Below are 19,490 nucleotides of genomic sequence, written 5' to 3' on the forward strand. Positions count from 1 at the left end.
TGAATATCCTGTGGATACCTGGAGTGGCTTTTAAAGACTGAGGCGAAGAAGGCATTAAGTACCTCAGCCTTGTCCTCGTCCTTGGAGACAATGTTCCCTGCCATATCCAGTAGGGGATGGAGATTCTCCTTGCCTCTCTTTTTGTTGTTAATATATTTGTAAAAACATTTTTTATTATCCTTTACGACTGTGGCCAGACTGAGCTCTAGCTGGGCTTTTGCCTTTCTAATTTTGTCCCTGCTTGACCTAACGAGATCCTTGTACTCTTCATGAGTTGCCTTCCCCTTCTTCCAGAGGTGATAAACTCTCCTCTTTTCCCTGAGTCCCAGCAAAATCTCCCTGTTCAGCCAGGCCGGTTGCCTTCCCCGCCAGCTCTTCTTACGGCACATGGGGACCGCCTGCTCCTGCGCCTTTAAGATTTCCTTCTTGAAGACTGTCCAGCCTTCCTGGACCCCTTTGTCCTTCAGGACTGTCTCCTGAACATGTGGTCTCAAGCTGTCTAGCCTTTGGAATCCTGATTCCAATTTATCACGAGAAATGCAAATTTTTCAGCATTCTTGTTTCAGCTGTAGTCGTCTTGTCTATGTCAATCCAGTGTTTCCAGCCTTTGCTGCCAGAATATGCTTAGGAAGACAAAACAATAAGTGACGTGACTCTGCCTTTGTAAAATTTATGATCTCGGTTGCTTTTTTCTCAGTCATAAAATAGCTTCCTCTAGGATTCTTACTGCTAAGTTGTCACTATTAAATTAAACACTATTGTGACAAAAACACAATCTCCTTCTACCTGTGTTTTTTACGGACATGCATCATCTGTTCTCTTGTTGTTGCAAGTCTAATGAAAGCTAAACTAATGCAGGAGAGCAGATAGAAGGATCAGGGTTCTGGGGTCAGGTTTTTTGGTTTGTGGGTTTGTGGGGTTTTTTTTTTCACTTGTTCATGTTAAGCGTGCATATGGTCTTGGAGAATGTCATCTTTTCTTATGTATTCAGTAATAAATGGGATTTAGGATAATATGAGTACAGTCAGTGGAATCAGTGGATCTACTATGTAGCTTCTCTCTGTGGTCATTTGTGAACTATATTCTGAATCTCTTGATGTAAACAATCATCCAAATAAAACAAATATATAGTGTCATGAGTTTTTAAAAGAAGGGTAGGGGAAAGGTAGCATACTGAACTTGTAGGAAGTTTATGAATTAGTATGTGTTCAGTTTGGTATTTGTGGTTTTGTGGCAAGTTTTCTTTTCCATGAAGTAATAATCAGCTTTTTCTTAAATAGGTTTTAAATGCTAGCGAAAAGACGAATGTAGACAGCTTGTTTCAGAAAGATTCACTTGTTCGACAAAGCCAGGTATGACGGAAAGTTTTTAAGATGAGAATGGTAATAGATCAGTAGGAACTTAAATGTATATAGCACTAATGCTCTATGCATTTTATTAAGCTGTTTCTAATACTTATTTCTTCATATTCACTTTTTTGTGTTATTCTTTGTATGCGTAAAAATAATGCTCTCTGGTTTCTAAAGATCAGAAATTTCTAATACTTATTTCCTTGTGTTTACTGAAGTACGTTATTCTTTGTATGCATAAAAATAATGCTCTTTAGTTTCTAAAGATTTGAAATGTTTTTCAGGCTAGCTTGGAGAGGATGGAAGGCTGAAAGCTATTCCCATTTGTAGCATCTGTTACTGTTGATGGTGATTAATAAACTGTTCAGTAGCACCGTAGTAACTGTAGTGAGAAAGAGATCAAGTGCCTAAACAACCTTCATATTCGATAATTAAAATGAAAGTGGAATAGTCTTCAGGATGTTTATGCCTTTGATTACCATGTAGATAACGAGTAGATCCAGAGATGAAAGGAAGGCAGTTAAAATACTATTTGTTACATGTTTGTTTTAAAAATGCAATTTAATTTTATTCCAGCTGGTGGTAGATTGGCTAGAGAGCATTGCCAAGGATGAAATTGGGGACTTCTCCGATAATATTGAGTTTTATGCAAAATCTGTATATTGGTGAGTTTCTTTGACTGTATACATACTCCCATCAAGTATAAGGTTCACAGGCAAAGACACAGAATCACTCTTAAAAAGAAGTGGATTTTTATAAGTTCTTCAGTTCATTCACTTCTTCGAATTCTTAGACGTAAAAATTGAGATTTCCTATCTACCCACTGAAGTATGTTTTCTCAAAAGTCAATTACTGCTTTTTGGAGGCAAGAATAGAAGGAAAGCCATCAAAGCAACTTAATTTAATCTTAACCTCTATGCAGATTTGATTTTTCATAATAAGGCACAATAAGGGATGGTCACCTGCTGAGCAGCCTGTTATTTACAGTGGATAAAACCACTTTTATTACACGTTTCTCAGGTGGTCACCTGTTTAGGTTCTTATCATCACTTTGTGCCATTGGCCATGCTAATGGGAAATTTTGCTTATGCAAAAGTAAATTCGTAGTTAAATACATGAATGATTGAAATAGTATGTGCTTTCAAAAGAAATCAAAGATATGTGAATTGATTCTAATATTGTCCTTCTTGTGAAATGTTGTTTCACAACAGTAACACAGTCCATTGATCAACCAACCAAACCAAATGTGTCTCTTCTGTAAACATACTCCATGTAACAAAAAATATCTTGCAGTATTTGTACCTTATTAAAAGATGCTTGCTAAAAAACCATTTTTCTCAAAAACATTTCACTGCTTTCAGGGAGAATACACTACATATCTTGAAGCAGCGACAGCTAAGTACCTACATTGGAAGTTCTCGAGCTCTGGTAACAGAGTTGGTAAGTATTGTTTAAAAATCAGGTTTGGTTTCAAAATGGGTTAGAGAGAGCACATATGCTATTTTCACAGCCTTACTATCTAAAAATTGCAAAACATTTAAGTTGGAAAGGAGGAAAATTAGTACAGAAATGGTGAGGCAAGACACCTCTGGAGTTCCTTTTGCGATATGTGGACTTCAGTTTTCTTTCAGCAGTCACTTCCACATCCCCACCCCGATCACCTGTACCTGTGCTCTATTTAGAGGAGTAAATGGCTTTATTAGTACTTCTTATATCTGAAACAAACTCATGTTCCTAACCAGAAAAGCTTATAAAACTACTTGGAAGCAAATACAGCTGTGCTGTCTTTATACAGTAACTAGTACAATGAAACCAAGTCCTGATGGGATTCCTTGAGAGCTACTATAGTAAAAATTAAGAGGGGGGAAGTCAAGAAAAAAAGGACTTTCCAGTAGACGGGGGTAATGAACTGTCTCAGTGACAGTGAAGCAGTCAGAGATTAATTCAATTGGGGACTGATCTGAGGTATTGATTGGCTTGAGAAAATCTTTTTGGATTAAATAGAAACAAGTACAGCTGTTGTGAAAAGCCTTCTCAGAAGGTGGAGGACGAGAAACAGTCTTGTAGGTAGAGAGGCAGAAGGGGAAAGGAAGTCTGAAGGTGAGAAGAGCTGGAAGATGAGAAGTTTGAGGCAAAAAAAGAAGGTGGTGGAGTAAGCAAAGAGATTGCAATTCTCCTTCTGATAGGAACGATGACAGAAGAGGAATGAAAGAAAGGAGAGGGGAAAGACTGGGAAGTATCATGCTAGATACTATGTGGTCGTACAGATTTTTATGCCAACATGAAAAAGTGACTCCAAATTATAAAACAGGGCAGGGAATCATTGGAAGAGATAGAGGCTTTGTGTGGATGGATGGTGACTTTTTTCTTGCAGGATCCAGATGCTCCTATAAGACAGAAACTGCCACTTGACGATTTGGATCGAGAAGATGATGCAAGGTTATTGAAGTATCTCTTCACTCTCATCAGAGCAGGAATGACAGATGAGGTAAGCTGCAGAAAGTTACAGTTTCTTCTTGGTTAACTAGTTTAACTTATTTCAAATCTATATTTAAATCTATATTTAAGCTAATGAAAAGCTGTGGACTAAAGTGTCTGTTTAAATTTGGCTTGTAGTGATTTAATTTCTAGTTTATTATCAATAAGGACAGTGATGGACTGCTAAATTACTATCTTAATAAAATCTTGCATTTAGTTAAGTAATTTCGTGTGTAGAATAGATGTTATGGAAAAAACATTGTATCTTTTGGTGTTTTGGTTGTTTGACAATAATTTTTTTACTGTAGTGGCTTGATACTAAATACTGCCAGAAAAAAACACCGAATATTTCAAAGAACTTCCTAATTGCATCTGTAATAATCAGTGGATTATCATACAAGCTTCCTTCTAGATATATTAGAGTGGAATGCACTTGCAATTTTAACTAGAGAGAGAGGTTTGATGTATGCTTTCCTTAAAAATAGCATTAAATTAAGCGAACTTTACTTGCTCTGCTGCTCTAATGTTCCCTTGGGTATATGATCTGAGTGGAGTTGAGGATCAGAGTCAGGGCTATTTTTTCCCTTGTACAAACCACTGCAGTGGCACATTTGGAGGCACATCAGTGTCCCAGGACTGAGAACTGGGGACCAGTGCACAGGTTCCATAGGCTGATACTGCCATCAGAAGAAATGTAGTTATTTACAGTCGTTACTCTTATTAGTTAAAATAAATTTTCTTTCTTGCTTTCTACCTTTCGTTTTCTTACCTTTATTGTTTGGCAAGGTCTTCAGCAGTGAAAACTCTGCTAGATTTTATCTGAGTATGCTAGAAAGCACATTATTGTCCTCCGTTTTACTCAAGCAACTGTGCTTGTTCCCCTATCTTAGAGAGAATATATGATGCGTATACCTTGCATTAATCCTTAGCTGAGTAACATCCAGGCAATTTCAGTCCTAAAGCTATTCTGAATAACAATTCCTAGTTGAGAAGTGGCTTTCATGATTTAATTGTGTAAATACTTCTATTATGGTGTTGTCTAAAGGCCTCAGCTGGAAACTGATTCCCTTATACTAGGCTGTATGTATATGTAATGACATTTGAGTAATTGAGGGGCGGGGACGGGACGACAGGGGACAACACTTGAGATTCTTGTGCCCAAGACCTTGGACTTAGGAATATGGTTACTTGCTAGTATTCTGTTCCACAGTAGTGCACATCTATTCATTTTCTAATAGTATGGGCACGTGAACATGTTGCTGCAGGGCGATATGAATACAAATTTGCAGCATCAGTTGTTCTGCAGTCGCTACTGTGTGTTAAGCGTGAAGTGGGTTATTCGCTACTGAAAGAGTGAGTTAAAATACTTTCAATTTACTCTGAATTAAGAATGAACCTCTGTTTATTTACCATACAACAGGTAATACACAGGTAAGCTAGAACAACTTACTGGTCTATTCTTTAAATTTACTGTTTGTTACCATTCCCAAAATGGCTGAATGTCTGCAGCCTTCCAGTGTAAAAAGAACAGAATTTGGCTAAACAAAACAAGACTGCATCTTGCAGTTTGTCTGACTGTTCATACTATTTTGTCAGTCCTGGAACAGTACCAGTCAGACTAATTAGATAATCTTTAGATTACTGACTGGGTTTGTTTTTTGTTGGGGTGCAGGATTGGAAGAATTGTAGGCAAGCTTTTTTGTAGAGTTTCTGTTCTACTTTCTATGCTATTCAAAATAGCTTTGAATGAAACCTGTTTGTGCTGTGCATAGACTATTATCCCATATATTATTATGGGAAGGGTGGGATTGCTATTTTTAGAAGTGCATGAGGGGTTTGGAAGGCTAAGTCAACTGGAAAAGTAGAAGACTGCATGAAAAGATGGATTATATATCTAAGCAACAAGACAACACCTTAAACTAAACTTACCAGAAGGATGCATAACAGCTGTTTAAGCTAGCAAAGATGAGACTGTAGTGCATTTCTCACATTGCTATAAATACTAACTGAAAAACTAAAATGTTTAGTAGAAAAAACATTGATGACATTTTATTTACTTTGAAATCTTTCCGTTGTTTTGAGTTTAAGATTCTTTGTGCTTTTTTTTCCATAGTAGAATCTCTATGCAAATTAACTATTTTAATAATGCTTAAATTTTTAAAGGAGAAGCTAGTGGTTTTACTACCTTGAAGTCTGTTGCTGAGAAAATCCATTATTTTTCAGGCACAGCGCTTATGCAAACGATGTGGTCAGGCTTGGAGAGCTGCAACTTTGGAAGGATGGAAATTGTATCATGATCCTAACATAAATGGAGGTATCTACTTCAAAGTGCATTTGAGACATGTAAAAATAGGGCAGAGAGCTTTCTCTTGATATCTGTCTGTGGCAAAGAGAAAAAGCTCTTTCATCTTAAGAGCCTTTTTTGTATCTAAAATATTTTACCATGTCTGTGGAACATGTGAAAACTAATATGAAATTATTTCAGCTCAAGGTATGAGTTCACTGAATCCACTTAACATGCTGAAGTCACTTTCATTTTGAAAATCAAGCATAATCACTAGGAAATAGATGTCTCAGAGTTCTGGGCAGATCCTCTCCACCTCCATATAGTATTTCAGTCTGTATTTTCTCAACGTCTGACTTGTGCCACCTAGCAAACATTTCGTTGCTTACAGACTCAAAGTTGGACTCTATATACAGCTTCAGAAAGGTATGAGTAGGACTAGAGTTCAGCAAATGTAAATGTAGGAAAAAGAGATGCTTTTAAAATACTTGAAAATTGTTAAATTACCTTTCTCCTTGGTTCAGGGGTTCCTTGTACATAGTCCTATTTATAACACAGTACCTTTCTTCTCTTTGTGCTCAGGACATTGCAGGATCTAGCAAAGAATTTAAAAACATGTCTAAGTGTTGTGCATAGCTGGGGCTGCAAGGCATAATGCTTTCCTACTTTTCAAATCCTGATAGCCTGTTACTTTTATCTGCATGCTTCACTGGTGTCCTAGCTTTCTTTTGAGTGTACCTACCTATCCTGCTGTTATATGGGTTTTAATTCCATGATGCAGGCCATCTTGCAGAAGCACACAGAATAGCAACACTGAAGCAGTGACCTTTTTTAGAAGTTTGTATTCCTTAAGATATAAGAATTCCTTTTCTCCTTAACTTCATGTTTTCCAGATGTAAAAATCATAGATGTGTTTTGGTCAAAAACGTTTTCTTCAAAGCTATATAGAAGCTAAGCTTTCAAAATACTGTGACTTTTAAGATGTGCATTTACCAAACTTCCCAGAAAAGCCACCTTGTGGTCCAGTCAAAAGCATCAAAATGCTTTGGGCAGAGTTCCAAAGGGATTTAAATTGGGTTAATAACAGAAAGTAGGCTTTACCTTGTTACTTGTTTCTCTTTTTTTTTTTAATAGCAGCTTTTTCTTTTTTTTCTTTTTCTTCTTTTCTCTTTTCCCCCTTCTTTTCTCTTTTCCCCCTGTCCTTTCCCTTTTTTAATTATCCTTTGCATGTAGGAAAAGACCTGGAGCCTGTTCAAGGGAATCCATACAGGTGCATTTGGAAAATAAGTTGTTGGCGTATGGCTGAAGAGGTAAGATAATGCTGATTTGCTTGATGGTACTATATAAATTTGAACTTTTCTGAACTCTGTAACATGTTTTTAAGTAAACCTACCCCCTCTGTGTTTGCTACTTATAGAATTTGCAATTAATGTTTCTAAGAAGACTTCTGAAATAATGAATTTATGTCTTGTGGTGAGAAATCTACATAATCGGCACCAGTTTTTCAGGCTTAGGAAATGTCTGACTTTTTTTTATTTGATTGAAAGTGAAACTCTTGACAGTAACTTTGACTTTCATCTTGACTTAATTGAATGGGAGAGGAGAAACATTGCTTTCTTTCCAGGTCAATATTTATTTTTCAGATAAGTCACAAGGGGATACCAGCGATGGGGAAGTCACTTGATGTTCTTATTTTGGCTGCTGCTGTGTCCTGTGATTTTCCAGCTTTTCTTCGAAACTGTTAGATGGAACATTTTGTAATGGATTAATCTCTAGTAGGATGTAAAGTGACTAGAAGACTTATGTTTTGTAATTAAAAGTTCTATTTTTTTCCTACTGTTTATTTTAGGAGCAGTTTAATAGATATGAGAGAGCAATCTACGCAGCACTGAGTGGAAACCTCAAACAGGTATGTCAAGCCTCCTAGTTAAGTGGTATTTGGTAGCTGTACAATTTCTTTCTCGGATGTAACAGCGATATCATCAGAAATACTGCAACTACTGGTTATTGTACTTTTAAAGATGTACTAAACGGGAAAATAGCAAACATTGCTGCTTTAGTAGACATATTCTTTGTAGGATTGACGTGCCTTAATTAAATGTACAATAGACTTTTCATAGTATTATTCCTGATGACTTTCAGTACAAACAGTTCTAATGTTCTTTTATAGCTTAGTATTATTTAAGAGCTTACATAGTCACTTCCATGCTCATGCACAGTATTCTTACAGACAAGTTGGTGTATCCAAAGATTATTCTGTCCCTGAATGTCATTATCAATAGGTTTTATGCTCTGTTTGATGCTCACTTTTATCTTTAAGTAGTTCTCTCTTTTTATTAGTTTTAATACTCCAGATGTTTTTGTGCTCTCCCGCTCTATACTAGTGATTTTTAGGGTTTTTTTTTTTTTCATTTTTTTAAGAACAATGAGGAACATTGCAGAGTATCATAAAAGTTTCCTTGCTGTCACAGTAATCAGTGGTAAGGTCCTACTTGAGAAGCTTCATTTCCTACTCCCTCCCCTACCCCCCCATCTTGGTATGATGTAGTAGAAATAAAGATAATTCAGAAAAAAAAAAGAGGGGAATAGGGAATGTTTTCAGGTTTTAGTCATTGAAATCTAAAATTAGTTCTTCTACAGGAAAAAAGGCATTGTAAAATTATACAGACTTACAGAACAGAAGATACTTACCTTCTAGTGACAAAGAAACGTTTAATGAAATTAAATTCCAGTAATTTGAGTAAAATTCAGTAATTTTAAAATTACTGTGAGAGAGAAGTGTTTCATGAAACACAGCATTTTCTCTGGAACTTGTACCAGGGTTTCACTGCTGAAAGTGATTCAGAGAAGAACTGAATATAAAAGTCTGTTTATCACCACAGCAGCAGTACTCCCTTCTTCCTACCCTTCACCTCTCACTACTGCCCTGTGACTTGTGCAACCATGACATAAACCAGCAAGGCAAAGTGATCATGCTGAAAAATGTTCAGGCAGAAAAGTGGATAGTCTTCATCTGGATTGGTTTTCTGAGGTGGTGCCCGAGAGCAGCAGTGGTGGCAGAGTGGTGCTGCCTCTGGAAGGAGGATAGGACGGTTTCTATTGACTACCTTTAATATAAAATAATCAAAGAACTAGAGCATTATTCAGTGAAAGGGTTTTTTGTATCCTGCTTTGATGAAGGAAAGGCTGCTGTTCAAGACTGTTATTAGTCTGCTTTGGTGCCCAGAAATCTGATTCTAAATTACACTTGCTCTGCTCAGACTGTGGTAGTTCCCAGTCTCTTGATAATTTTTGCTCTGTTTTTTTTTTTTCATATGTAGCTTCTTCCAGTTTGTGATACCTGGGAAGACACTGTTTGGGCATATTTCAGGGTCATGGTGGACACTCTTGTTGAGCAGGAAATACGAGCCTCAGTAATAACTGCAGAGGAGGTGGAAGAGCTCCCTAGAGATTATTTAGAAACAAAGTAAGTTTTAAGTAAAATTATGTCCCTATGCTCAGTCAAAGGATCCAGTATGATCTGTTTAGAATATTCAAGGTAACATTTTTTGCCTTTTCTCTCCTACTTTGAAGCTGGACTTCAGAAAAGGTTTTTGAAGAACTTCAGGCAACAGACAAAAAGGTACATATTAATTACAATGTTTCTCCTCACTGTTTACCATTTTTAATTATTCACTAGGTTCTACTTTTACTACGCTGTTTTAACAAAATGCTCAAATAGGCACAGTGACTGATTTTTGTAGGTGTTCTACCTCTGTAATCTGTACTTTCTGAATTCAGACAGATTTTTCTATATGCTGCCACTTTTTAATGATGAAAAAGATACAGGTTTTGTCTTGTCCCATGTCTCTGCCAAGCTAGCTGGGTGTGTTAAAGAATAGCTGACTGTCAAGTGTTGTCAGACATAGAAAGCAGACAGAGTAAATCACCTATTTAACACTTTGATAAAATGTGCAAAGATTGATTACATGCTGTTTTCTTTATAGGAGGTTTCAGTTTTCTTTATAGGAGGTTTATGTGCATATTTTAAAACAAGCCTTTCAAAATTTAGAAGCATATTTGCTTAAACAGGCTGTGTTTCTTTGTTACTTTTAACACCCAGGATACTTATTTAAGATGAAATATATAACTTACATGTTAATTTTGTAAAGATTAAATTGAAACTACACTTGTATTTGATGGGAATAGTAGCATTTATCATATTGCTAAGACAAAGACATGTTGAAAGACAGCTTATGGATCAATGCAGTCAGCCACAGATACATCCAGCTACTTTTCTAGAGCAATCCTCACCATACGGCAACTTTACAGGTATATTTGAACTGTATTTCATAGAATCATTTAGGATGGAAAAGACCCTTAAGATCATCAAGTCCAACCATTAACCTAGCACTGCCAAGTCCACCACTAAACCATGTCCCTAAGCCCCACGTCTACACGTCTTTTAAATACCTCCAGGGATGGTGACTCCACCACTTCCCAGGGCAGCCTGTCCCAGTGCTTGACAACACTTCCGGTGAATAAATTTTTCCTAATATCCAATCTAAACCTCCCCTGGCACAACTTGAGGCCGTTTCCTCTTGTCTTATTGCTTGTTACTTGGCAGAAGAGACCCACACCCACCTTGCTACAACCTCCTTTCAGGTAGTAGAGAGCGATAAGGTCTCCCAAGTCTCCTTTACTCCAGGCTGAACAACCCCAGTTCCCTCAGCTGCTCCTCATAAGACTCATAATTTCATGCATTAATTCCTCTACCAAAAAAAAAAAATCTCTTCCTCCTCAAAGTAAGTTTTGCATACCTTTTCTTTAAGGCTTTATACACATTGTTGCTTCTTCTGTGACTTTGTAGAATCTATTCTCTGTAACATTGTTATTTATTCTCCTCTTCAGAGTAAAAAGCCCTCAGTCTTGGGTCTCTTCCATGAAAGTATTAACTCCACAGATCTATATTCTGGTTCTTTCTTTCAGTTTGTCAATATTCTTGTAATTTAACGTTGAGATAGCAAATGCCTTTTCTCCTGCTCTTTGTGCAGAATACCCTTTGGAAAAAAAAAACCACTTTTTTTTTATTTATAAGTTTGCTTTCTTTATACATTATGCTATAAAATTTTATTCAAAGTTTAAACTTTCTTTTTCTCTCCCCAGAGGGTTATAGAGGAGAATCAAGAACACTATCACGTGATTCAAAAATTCATTATACTGGGAGATGTAGATGGTGAGCTTTTCTCCAAGTGATTTTTAAATGTCAACTGACTATATTATTTCTAGTGACCTTTCCAGAAACTTGTATGTGAATGGATTTTAGAAGCACACAAGTAGGCAAACTCCACCTTAAAGCTAAGCTGCTGCTTTAATGAAGAACTGTAGGGACTTTCTGCAGTTTGACATACAAGATAGTTTTCAAAGAAATCACGAAATCATGTGAATGTGTCAGAATAGGTGTAAGACTATTGCTATAACTTTTTCTGCGAAATTACAAAATGCATACAGCAGATATTTAAGCCAAAAAGCTAAATCTCTCCAAAACTGTTGCTGTTCTGTTTTGTTGGGCTTTTGAGGCTAAATTAGATTTGTTGAATAAACACATAATTTTGAAATATTTCTTAGGTGTTTTTTTTTTTCCCCATGATGTGGCTAATACCAACATTTCCTTGGTGGCTATAGGTTTGATGGAAGAATTCAGCAGGTGGCTTTCCAAAGAGAGAAGTGTGCTCCCAGGGCACCTTCTTCGTTTCATGACACATCTTATTCTGTTTTTCCGCACTTTGGGTCTGCAGACTAAAGTAAGTTCACTTGTATTTGGTTTGCTGTCATAGCAATAGTTAGTCTTTGAAGTAGAAATGCTTGTGTGTAAATACATAAACTACATACAATGATGGTAAATTACTACCAGGCTAATGAGGAGCTGCATGCTTAAATAGTATATTTGTTGATCTTAGAGCTTAAATGCAACAGTCAGAATTAGAAAAGAGCATCTTCCTCCCCTCCAGCTCAGCTTGAAAATTATTTTTTTAGGATGATGGATTCTACTCATAAGCCCTTTATTGAGAAGGACCTGACTCAAACTTCAATATTAGGCTTATTCATAGTAGCAAAGATGCTTTGAATATAACCTGATCTTATACACAGTCCTTGGAATTGTACCTGTTGCTGTAAACTCATAAATATTTTTGCTTGAGGTAATGTGTACTAGCTGAAACTTTCATATTTTCTCAAAATATATACTAAGTGTAGCTACCTAGCCTATTTATGCTAAATATACAGATGGGTCACATAGCTGCAATTAGTCTTTTCTGAGGCAATCACAAGTAATTCGAAGCTCTCCTTTTCTATTACTTTAAAATGTGAAAGCATTTATGTTTCAAATAAGTTTCTGAATGTAACATATTTCGGCAGAAGACAAATGTGTGTTTTTATTAGATGATTTAAATACAGCTCTGAGTTATTATGTTTTTTCATGCCTGTAATCATTGCTTCATTCCCTTGTTGAAATTTATTTTGAAGTCAGTTAACATTTAGCTAATTAAGAGGAACCTCTGTGTGTGTGTGTATGTACATATTTTTTAGCTAGACTCAAAATTTAATAGGTCTTTAGGCTAAAGTATTGTAGAACTAGTCATTAGCATATGTTTAACAGAGGGGACAAAAAAGGTGCAATTTCCTACATAAATTCTATTGTGGGATTGTGAGTAACTGTTGATGACTGCCTCTACGATTTTGGAGTAGGTGAATTTACTAGAAGATTACTTGATCAACCCTCAATAGACCTCAGAGGGAAGAGGAAGTTATGCAAAGCTTTTATGATGTTCCTTATTTGATGTTTGGGTACAATTCATATAGGTATATGCTTAGATGAAGATCTCTAATTTCATCTACACATATAAAACTAAAATGATAGTTCTTCACAGTAGCAAACACTTGAGTCTTAGCTAAAGCAGTCTCAGGTGCTTGGACTATGCTTTGGCTGGTAAATATAGGATATTACAGATGAGCTAGATGATATTTATACCCTGTACATAGGAACATTAGAATTACCTATAACACAACAGTGCATGTTGCACTGCAATAGTCATCTGTTCGCCTGACGTTTTACTTACTAATAAGAAAAAATACGGTAAAATGGAATGATTTGAAAAACAATTTCAAAAGTAACTTTCCAGTTAGACCAAAAACTATATTATCCAGTTGCTGAAAAAGAAAATCCTTGGAACACTAAATCTTTGAATCAGAATACATATTTTTTTGTAATCATTCTCCGAGAGAAACAGTTCTTCCAGCTGACCCTGTTGGAATGTGTAGATTACTGAAGCAGGGATAAGCAAATAACCTTGTAATGTAGTAGCCTGTAAAGTATCTTCGGGGGTTTTTTTTCCACAATTTCTAATTTACAATTAAATTTATATTTGTTTGCAATAAGGAGGAAGTTTCTGTTGAAGTCCTAAAGACCTACATTCAGGTAAGCTTTCAAAAATATATTTCTCTGCTGTAATTTAGATGTAAAGGAGGAAGAAAAGGAGACTTAAAGTTACAGGATTGAAAGAGCTATGATGCAGTTAATGCACCCTTCTCAAGAGATACATGGAAGCTTGCCTAATATGCAGAGTTTCTGTCAGCAGTGCCTAAATAAGAGACAGTTTTATTGATCATTGTTTAGAAGCTCAGAAGTGGAATCTTCCTAAATCAGAAATTTATGACACATTTATATTTTTACATTAAGTGTAAACACACGTGTTTACACAGAGGAGTATCGTATGTTTTTCTAAATATTTGCTTCTTATTCTGCAGCGGATGATATCTGAGAAGCACACAGATTTAATAGCATTTTATGTTAGCCACTTGCCCCCAGAGCTAGCTGTTGCTCAGTATGCTTTATTTCTCGAAGATGTTACTGAAAGTGAACAACGCCACCACTGCCTTGAATTAGCAAAAGATGCAGGTGAGAGATGCTGATATTCGAATTATTATTTTATATCCTGGGTTATTTTGTCTTTCAGTAGTTTTTAATGCAAGACCTAGCTATGCAGATGATACTGTTTCTTTCCCGTGTCTCTTCATTTTTCAGTTAAATAAAATTAATTTGCTGATCACTTCTTCAAGTAGGTATGTTGTGTTTTTTTAACTAACCTGGAATTGCAATTCTTTTTCTGAATTAAATAAGTATCACTTTTGCTTCTGGATTGTGTCCAAACACAGCAGGAAGTAAATGCCAGCTACCTGTCTCAAATATATGCTCTGAAGCTTGACATGGTTGTATTATTTCAGGAAACTAATTATAAAAATATGTACCTGTTTGTGGATCTAGGAAGGTTATGAATATCTTAAGTTTTTGTCCTATTTATAGTGCTCTTTCTTAGCTGTGGTGGGTTGCTGGCATTAATGGTAAGCTTCCTTCCAGGCCTATACATCAAAAAAAAGGGACTGCAGTGAAGCAGTACATTGTCCATTTTTTGACAATGCCTCTGTGCCACCCAGAATTCATGAAGAAATAGATTTACTGCAGAATTCAGTGTCTAACTTTTCTTCAATCATTTTTTAGAAATTTTCTTATAAAAACTTGGCTAAGGTTTCAAAAATAAAAATAAAACATCCTGCTTCAGCATCTGTAAAAGAACTGTTCTGAGCTTTTCCTGGTACATTCCTGTCAAATCACAGTCTTGCTGTCAGAATTGTAGGAATCAGTGGTCTTAGCAAATATATCTATATGCTGGTCTCCAGCACAGACTGAAAAACTTGTTAGCTGTCATTCTTTTTCCCATATTTGATGTTCTCTGTTCTCTCAAAATATCATTCTTCTAAAATACCTGCAATAAATTGTGTATCTCAGAAGCTTATAATTTATTCTGACAATGTGAATTTATAATTTAGTCTGAGTGTGAACAGCCTGATAAGAATTACTAGTAGTCAGGAATAAGATTAACAACTGGAATCTGAAATTCATTTAGTGGCAAGTTTGAATTCATGATCACTGTTACATGGTTCTTTCTTAACCTAGGTCTGGATGTGGCAACCATAACAAAAACTGTTGTTGAGAACATCCGCAAGAAGGATGCGGGTGAATTCAGTCACCATGACCATATGTTAGATACAGGCACAACGGAGGTGAGTGTACTTTGTAGGACAGATACTCCAGTTTGCAATCAACTATGGAGTCTTTTAGCATATATCATCTATATTTCTCTTTCAACAATGATGGAGATTGCCTTCAAAAAGCCTGTGAGGGAAATGCCCTTTCCATGTGATCAAGTGAGGAGTTGAATTGCATGAATTCATAACTTCTGTTTCTGCATCTCCTTGCCCTATAACAAAATATGTTGCAGCTGAGAGTAAGATATTATTGTAGCTTCTAGGAATTATGAGGATTAATACTTTGGGTCTCACATATACCTTTTTACACGCTCACGTGACATATTCTAGCTACAACAGCCTTTGCCTTTACTGACAGTTTCTTCCTCATCACTCTTGAGTGTTGGTTGAATCTAACTCAGTACTTTAGTGACAGTGAGGCATTCAAAGTACTGTTTAGAAAGCAACTGTTTGCACTACTTTGCAAACTTGTGGCACTTCTTTTGCTATTCAGCACTAAGTTTAAGTTCTCTAAGCCAAATGGGTAGTTTATCTAGTGCAATAGTTGGAAAACTGGTTGCAAGCTGATGGCACCCCTGAAGACTGTAGCGAGGACTCCATAAACCATGTTTGTATGGCATATTCATAGTAAAGTTTGAGGAAGATGCATGGTAATCCGTAAAAAATTTTGAGATCTGGTGCTCATCCATTGGTCTGAGTATCTTGGAAGTACTTAGAAATGGATTTTTGAATGATTCTAGATTGCAGAGATTGTTTTCTAAGCTTTTGATGCTAAAGTTGCGAATAAAGCGATCCTTGTTAGTATGTCGTAATGCTATCCAAGGATCACTAGAAACTTGTGTATTTCATTGATCAGATTTGTTGTGTCCAACATCAGCTGTATGCTGGAAATGTTAATGAATCTATACATTGGTTTTTACAGGTGGATCAGCTGAAAATAGATGTAATTGACTGGCTCGTATTTGATCCTGCACAGCGGGCAGAAGCACTTAAGCAGAGCAATGCAATCATGAGGAAGTTCTTGGGTACTAAACTTCACAAATATTGTAGACTTTTTAAATACTGGTTTTGTTCTCATTGGCTCTTGGCACTGCATTTGATATAACTTTGAATTTAGTCTATTAAAAAGCATGGGTTTGTCAGTTGATAAAAATAAAGTATGGAAATTACAAAGCTGTTGATACTCAGTTCACATTCTCATAGCATCCAAGAAACATGAAGCTGCAAAAGACGTGTTTGTGAAGATTCCACAAGACTCTATAGCAGAAATATATAACCAATGGGAAGAACAGGGAATGGATACTCCACTTCCAGCTGAAGATGACAATGCTATAAGGGAACATTTATGTATTCGGGCATATTTGGTGAGTTTCAAATATGCTGTATTCCAGGTTATTACTTAGAAATAATGGTGGCTTTGCCTTGGTGGTGAGACTTTAAGCTTTGTCCATTTGATTTAACTTCTGATTCCTAGATGTACTATAGCTGAGAGTTTACAAAAGAGTGAGGTTCTTTTCATATGCAAAAGTAACATTTGGGTTTTGTGCATTTAATGGCATTCTTGTAGTTACATAAACGAGTCAAAAATGTCAAAACACTGTTTCCAATGCAATCCAGGAAGCCCACGAAACCTTCAATGAATGGTTTAAACACATGAACGCGGCTCCGCAGAAGCCTTCTTTGTTACCGCAAGCAAGTTTCACTGAAAAAGTGGCCCATGAACATAAAGAAAAGAAGTATGAGGTAGGTAAAAGTTCAAGTTGTTATTTACTGTAAACATTTATGTTCTTCCTTAGGAGGCATCCTTAGTTTAATGAAACAGAGTAGAGACCTGCTAATTCATATTGCTTAAGAACTCAATTATAAATTATTCTATTTTTATGTTGAAAAGAGGGAGTATGAGACAGAATAGTAATGCCACTGCACAATAAATTCTCATGCTTTATTCTTGTATAACTCAGCTTTACATATAATATTGTATACTGTAAAAGTAAATATTCGTTACAATGTATTGGTTGTTATTAATAAATCTGAGTACTCGCTTTTGCTATTAACTCTTCCCTGGAAATGGAGGATGAAGGCTGTCTTGTATTCTTGCATTTGTTACATTTTCTTCTCTAAAAGATGCTGCAGTTCTGTTTGTTTTGCCAAAAGTTCTTTTTGCATGTCTGGCCAGTATGAATACACTGTGTTCAGTTTATGCAAGTATTTGTTATATAAGTATGGCAAAATAAGCTGTTTAAAATTATCTTCCCCTACTGGCTCCGACTGCTTCTGAACAACCTGTCTGACTCTCTAGGCAAGGAATTAAGCAAGGATGGAAATAGCTGTTAGCAGCAGGTTTTTAGGTTTTGGCAATTGGCTGAATATTCTCATTTGAATTACAGCTGCACTAGTTGTTGCATGCTAGGTGAAGAGTCTGTGTTAAAATAGCCTTGGAAATGATCATGTTCTGCAGTAGTTTATTTTTTGTTTCTTTGCCAGATGGACTATGGTATTTGGAAAGGCCTCTTGGATGCTCTTACAGCTGATGTGAAAGAGAAAATGTACAACGTGTTGCTGTTTGTTGATGGAGGATGGATGGTTGATGTTAGAGAGGTAAAATTAATTTTTGTATCATGGCGTACACCACAAAGCCAGATTGTACCTGGCTGTACCTTTGTCATGTTCTAGTTTGATGTGCTTCTGTTTACTGTTGTTATGATTTACTCTGGCTTTGCTGTGACCAGTTAGAGATTGCTTCCCCTTCAGTTACCATGTAAATCGGATCTGGCAGTCCAGTCTAGGCTGGTTAGTCCAGTTTTTTGTCTCTGACGCTGCTAATTATGTGGTTATGCTGAGTTGCCTTTTAAAGGTAAATGCTCATAATACTAACACATTGTTTCGCTATGGTAAGGATGCTGAGGATGACCCTGAACGAACACAGCAGATGGTTTTGCTGCGAAAGCTGTGTCTGCCAATGATGTGCTTTTTACTGCACACGGTGTTACACAGTACTGGACAGTATCAGGAGTGCCTACGACTGGCTGACATGGTCGCTTCTGAGCGACATAAGCTTTATACGGTGAGTTATTGAGAGCTGCAGACAGCTTAGCTTCCATTTAAAAGATCTGTGGGTTGACTGTGGAAGAAGCTTCTAAATAGAGAGGAAGATGCCATATGTTCCTTAACATCATAAGTTTCTTCCTCTCTTCCCATTCACTGCAGTAGTAAAGAAGTTTCCTTGCATGCTGAATTAAGGAATCAAAGAGTTAACTCTGAAACACTGAAGAGGATGCCAATGTTTTGACAAGTAGTTCTTCTGAGTAGTGCAGTTACTAATTTTTGGATGGGGGCTATTGAATTGAAATAAGTTGAACTGTAGAATTGTAACTGATTTTTTATTTCCATTACATTTCAGAACATTGTATAAGCAGGTTTTGTTTCGGAACACTTGGTTTACCTAACCTTCTCTCCCTCTAAAAGCCTGAAAAACAACACAAAAAAACTTTATCACTTTAAAAACAAACAAAAAACCCACAACACTCCCCCTCCCCCCCTTTAGAAATCTGAAAAGAAGCATCAAAGCTAAGAAAAATACTGTGATGCACTCACCTGGATTGGCTTACGGCCTCTCCCAGCAGTAACTGGAAAATTCAATTTGCCTGTTTACCAGCAATCTTTGTAGTATTTATGAGACAAAGCTATCTTAAGACTACCTTCAGGTTTTGGATACTGCTGCTAGCTTCCAGTCCTTTGCTAAATGCCATTCTGAAATGTCTGGTGTTCACACTGTCTTAAATAGAAAGAAAGAAGGAAATATTAAAAAAATAGCAACTTAATTAACAACCATTTACTTTGTTATCAGTGGTATTCATTGCAAATAAATAACTTAATTATGTCCTTTTTTATTAGGTATTTTCAAAAGAAGAACTCCGAAAGCTTCTACAGAAGCTGAGGGAATCTTCTCTGATGCTTCTGGACCAGGATCTTGATCCTTTGGGATATGAAATTCAGTCATAGGATTTCGTGTAGATACTGGCAAAAACTTCTGAACATGGACATTCTGGTTATAAAAAAAGAACAAAAACTATGACTCAGATAAACTGCTCTATCCTTCGAGGGGGGAAAACTAACCCTCAGATTCCGATTTCAACTTGAAAAATTCTGACCAACTTCAGAGAGGATATTTGTTATACAGCCTTTTTCATAATGTTGTTGGGTTTGGTTTTTTTTTCTAATAAAAGTGCTTCACAAATAGAAAATGTTCCTTCTCATCTATAATGTCATGTTATAAACATGGTGATTGTATGAAC

At 36.4% G+C, this 19,490-nt stretch overlaps 1 protein-coding gene across 1 annotated transcript in view; it reads left to right on the forward strand.

Annotated features, from left to right (window-relative positions):
* Window positions 1-19,197, forward strand: part of NUP107 (nucleoporin 107) — a gene marked incomplete at its 3' end in the record, with an annotated part of 33,357 nt that extends 14,160 nt beyond the window's left edge. Inside the window, exons 8-27 of the mRNA XM_082003227.1 lie at window positions 1,281-1,352; window positions 1,926-2,014; window positions 2,711-2,789; window positions 3,724-3,837; window positions 6,051-6,141; window positions 7,345-7,421; window positions 7,961-8,020; window positions 9,432-9,577; window positions 9,685-9,733; window positions 11,257-11,326; window positions 11,776-11,894; window positions 13,529-13,567; window positions 13,897-14,047; window positions 15,104-15,210; window positions 16,118-16,220; window positions 16,399-16,559; window positions 16,813-16,938; window positions 17,680-17,793; window positions 18,092-18,259; window positions 19,090-19,197. Coding sequence (XP_081859353.1) covers window positions 1,281-1,352; window positions 1,926-2,014; window positions 2,711-2,789; window positions 3,724-3,837; window positions 6,051-6,141; window positions 7,345-7,421; window positions 7,961-8,020; window positions 9,432-9,577; window positions 9,685-9,733; window positions 11,257-11,326; window positions 11,776-11,894; window positions 13,529-13,567; window positions 13,897-14,047; window positions 15,104-15,210; window positions 16,118-16,220; window positions 16,399-16,559; window positions 16,813-16,938; window positions 17,680-17,793; window positions 18,092-18,259; window positions 19,090-19,197 — 2,043 coding nt within the window. The remainder of the gene's footprint in view (window positions 1-1,280; window positions 1,353-1,925; window positions 2,015-2,710; window positions 2,790-3,723; window positions 3,838-6,050; window positions 6,142-7,344; window positions 7,422-7,960; window positions 8,021-9,431; window positions 9,578-9,684; window positions 9,734-11,256; window positions 11,327-11,775; window positions 11,895-13,528; window positions 13,568-13,896; window positions 14,048-15,103; window positions 15,211-16,117; window positions 16,221-16,398; window positions 16,560-16,812; window positions 16,939-17,679; window positions 17,794-18,091; window positions 18,260-19,089) is intronic.
* Between the last annotated feature and the right edge of the window lie 293 nt (window positions 19,198-19,490).

This window comes from Phaethon aethereus (assembly GCF_964289735.1).
Source record: "Phaethon aethereus genome assembly, chromosome: 1".
Classification (NCBI taxonomy): Eukaryota; Metazoa; Chordata; class Aves; order Phaethontiformes; family Phaethontidae; genus Phaethon; species Phaethon aethereus.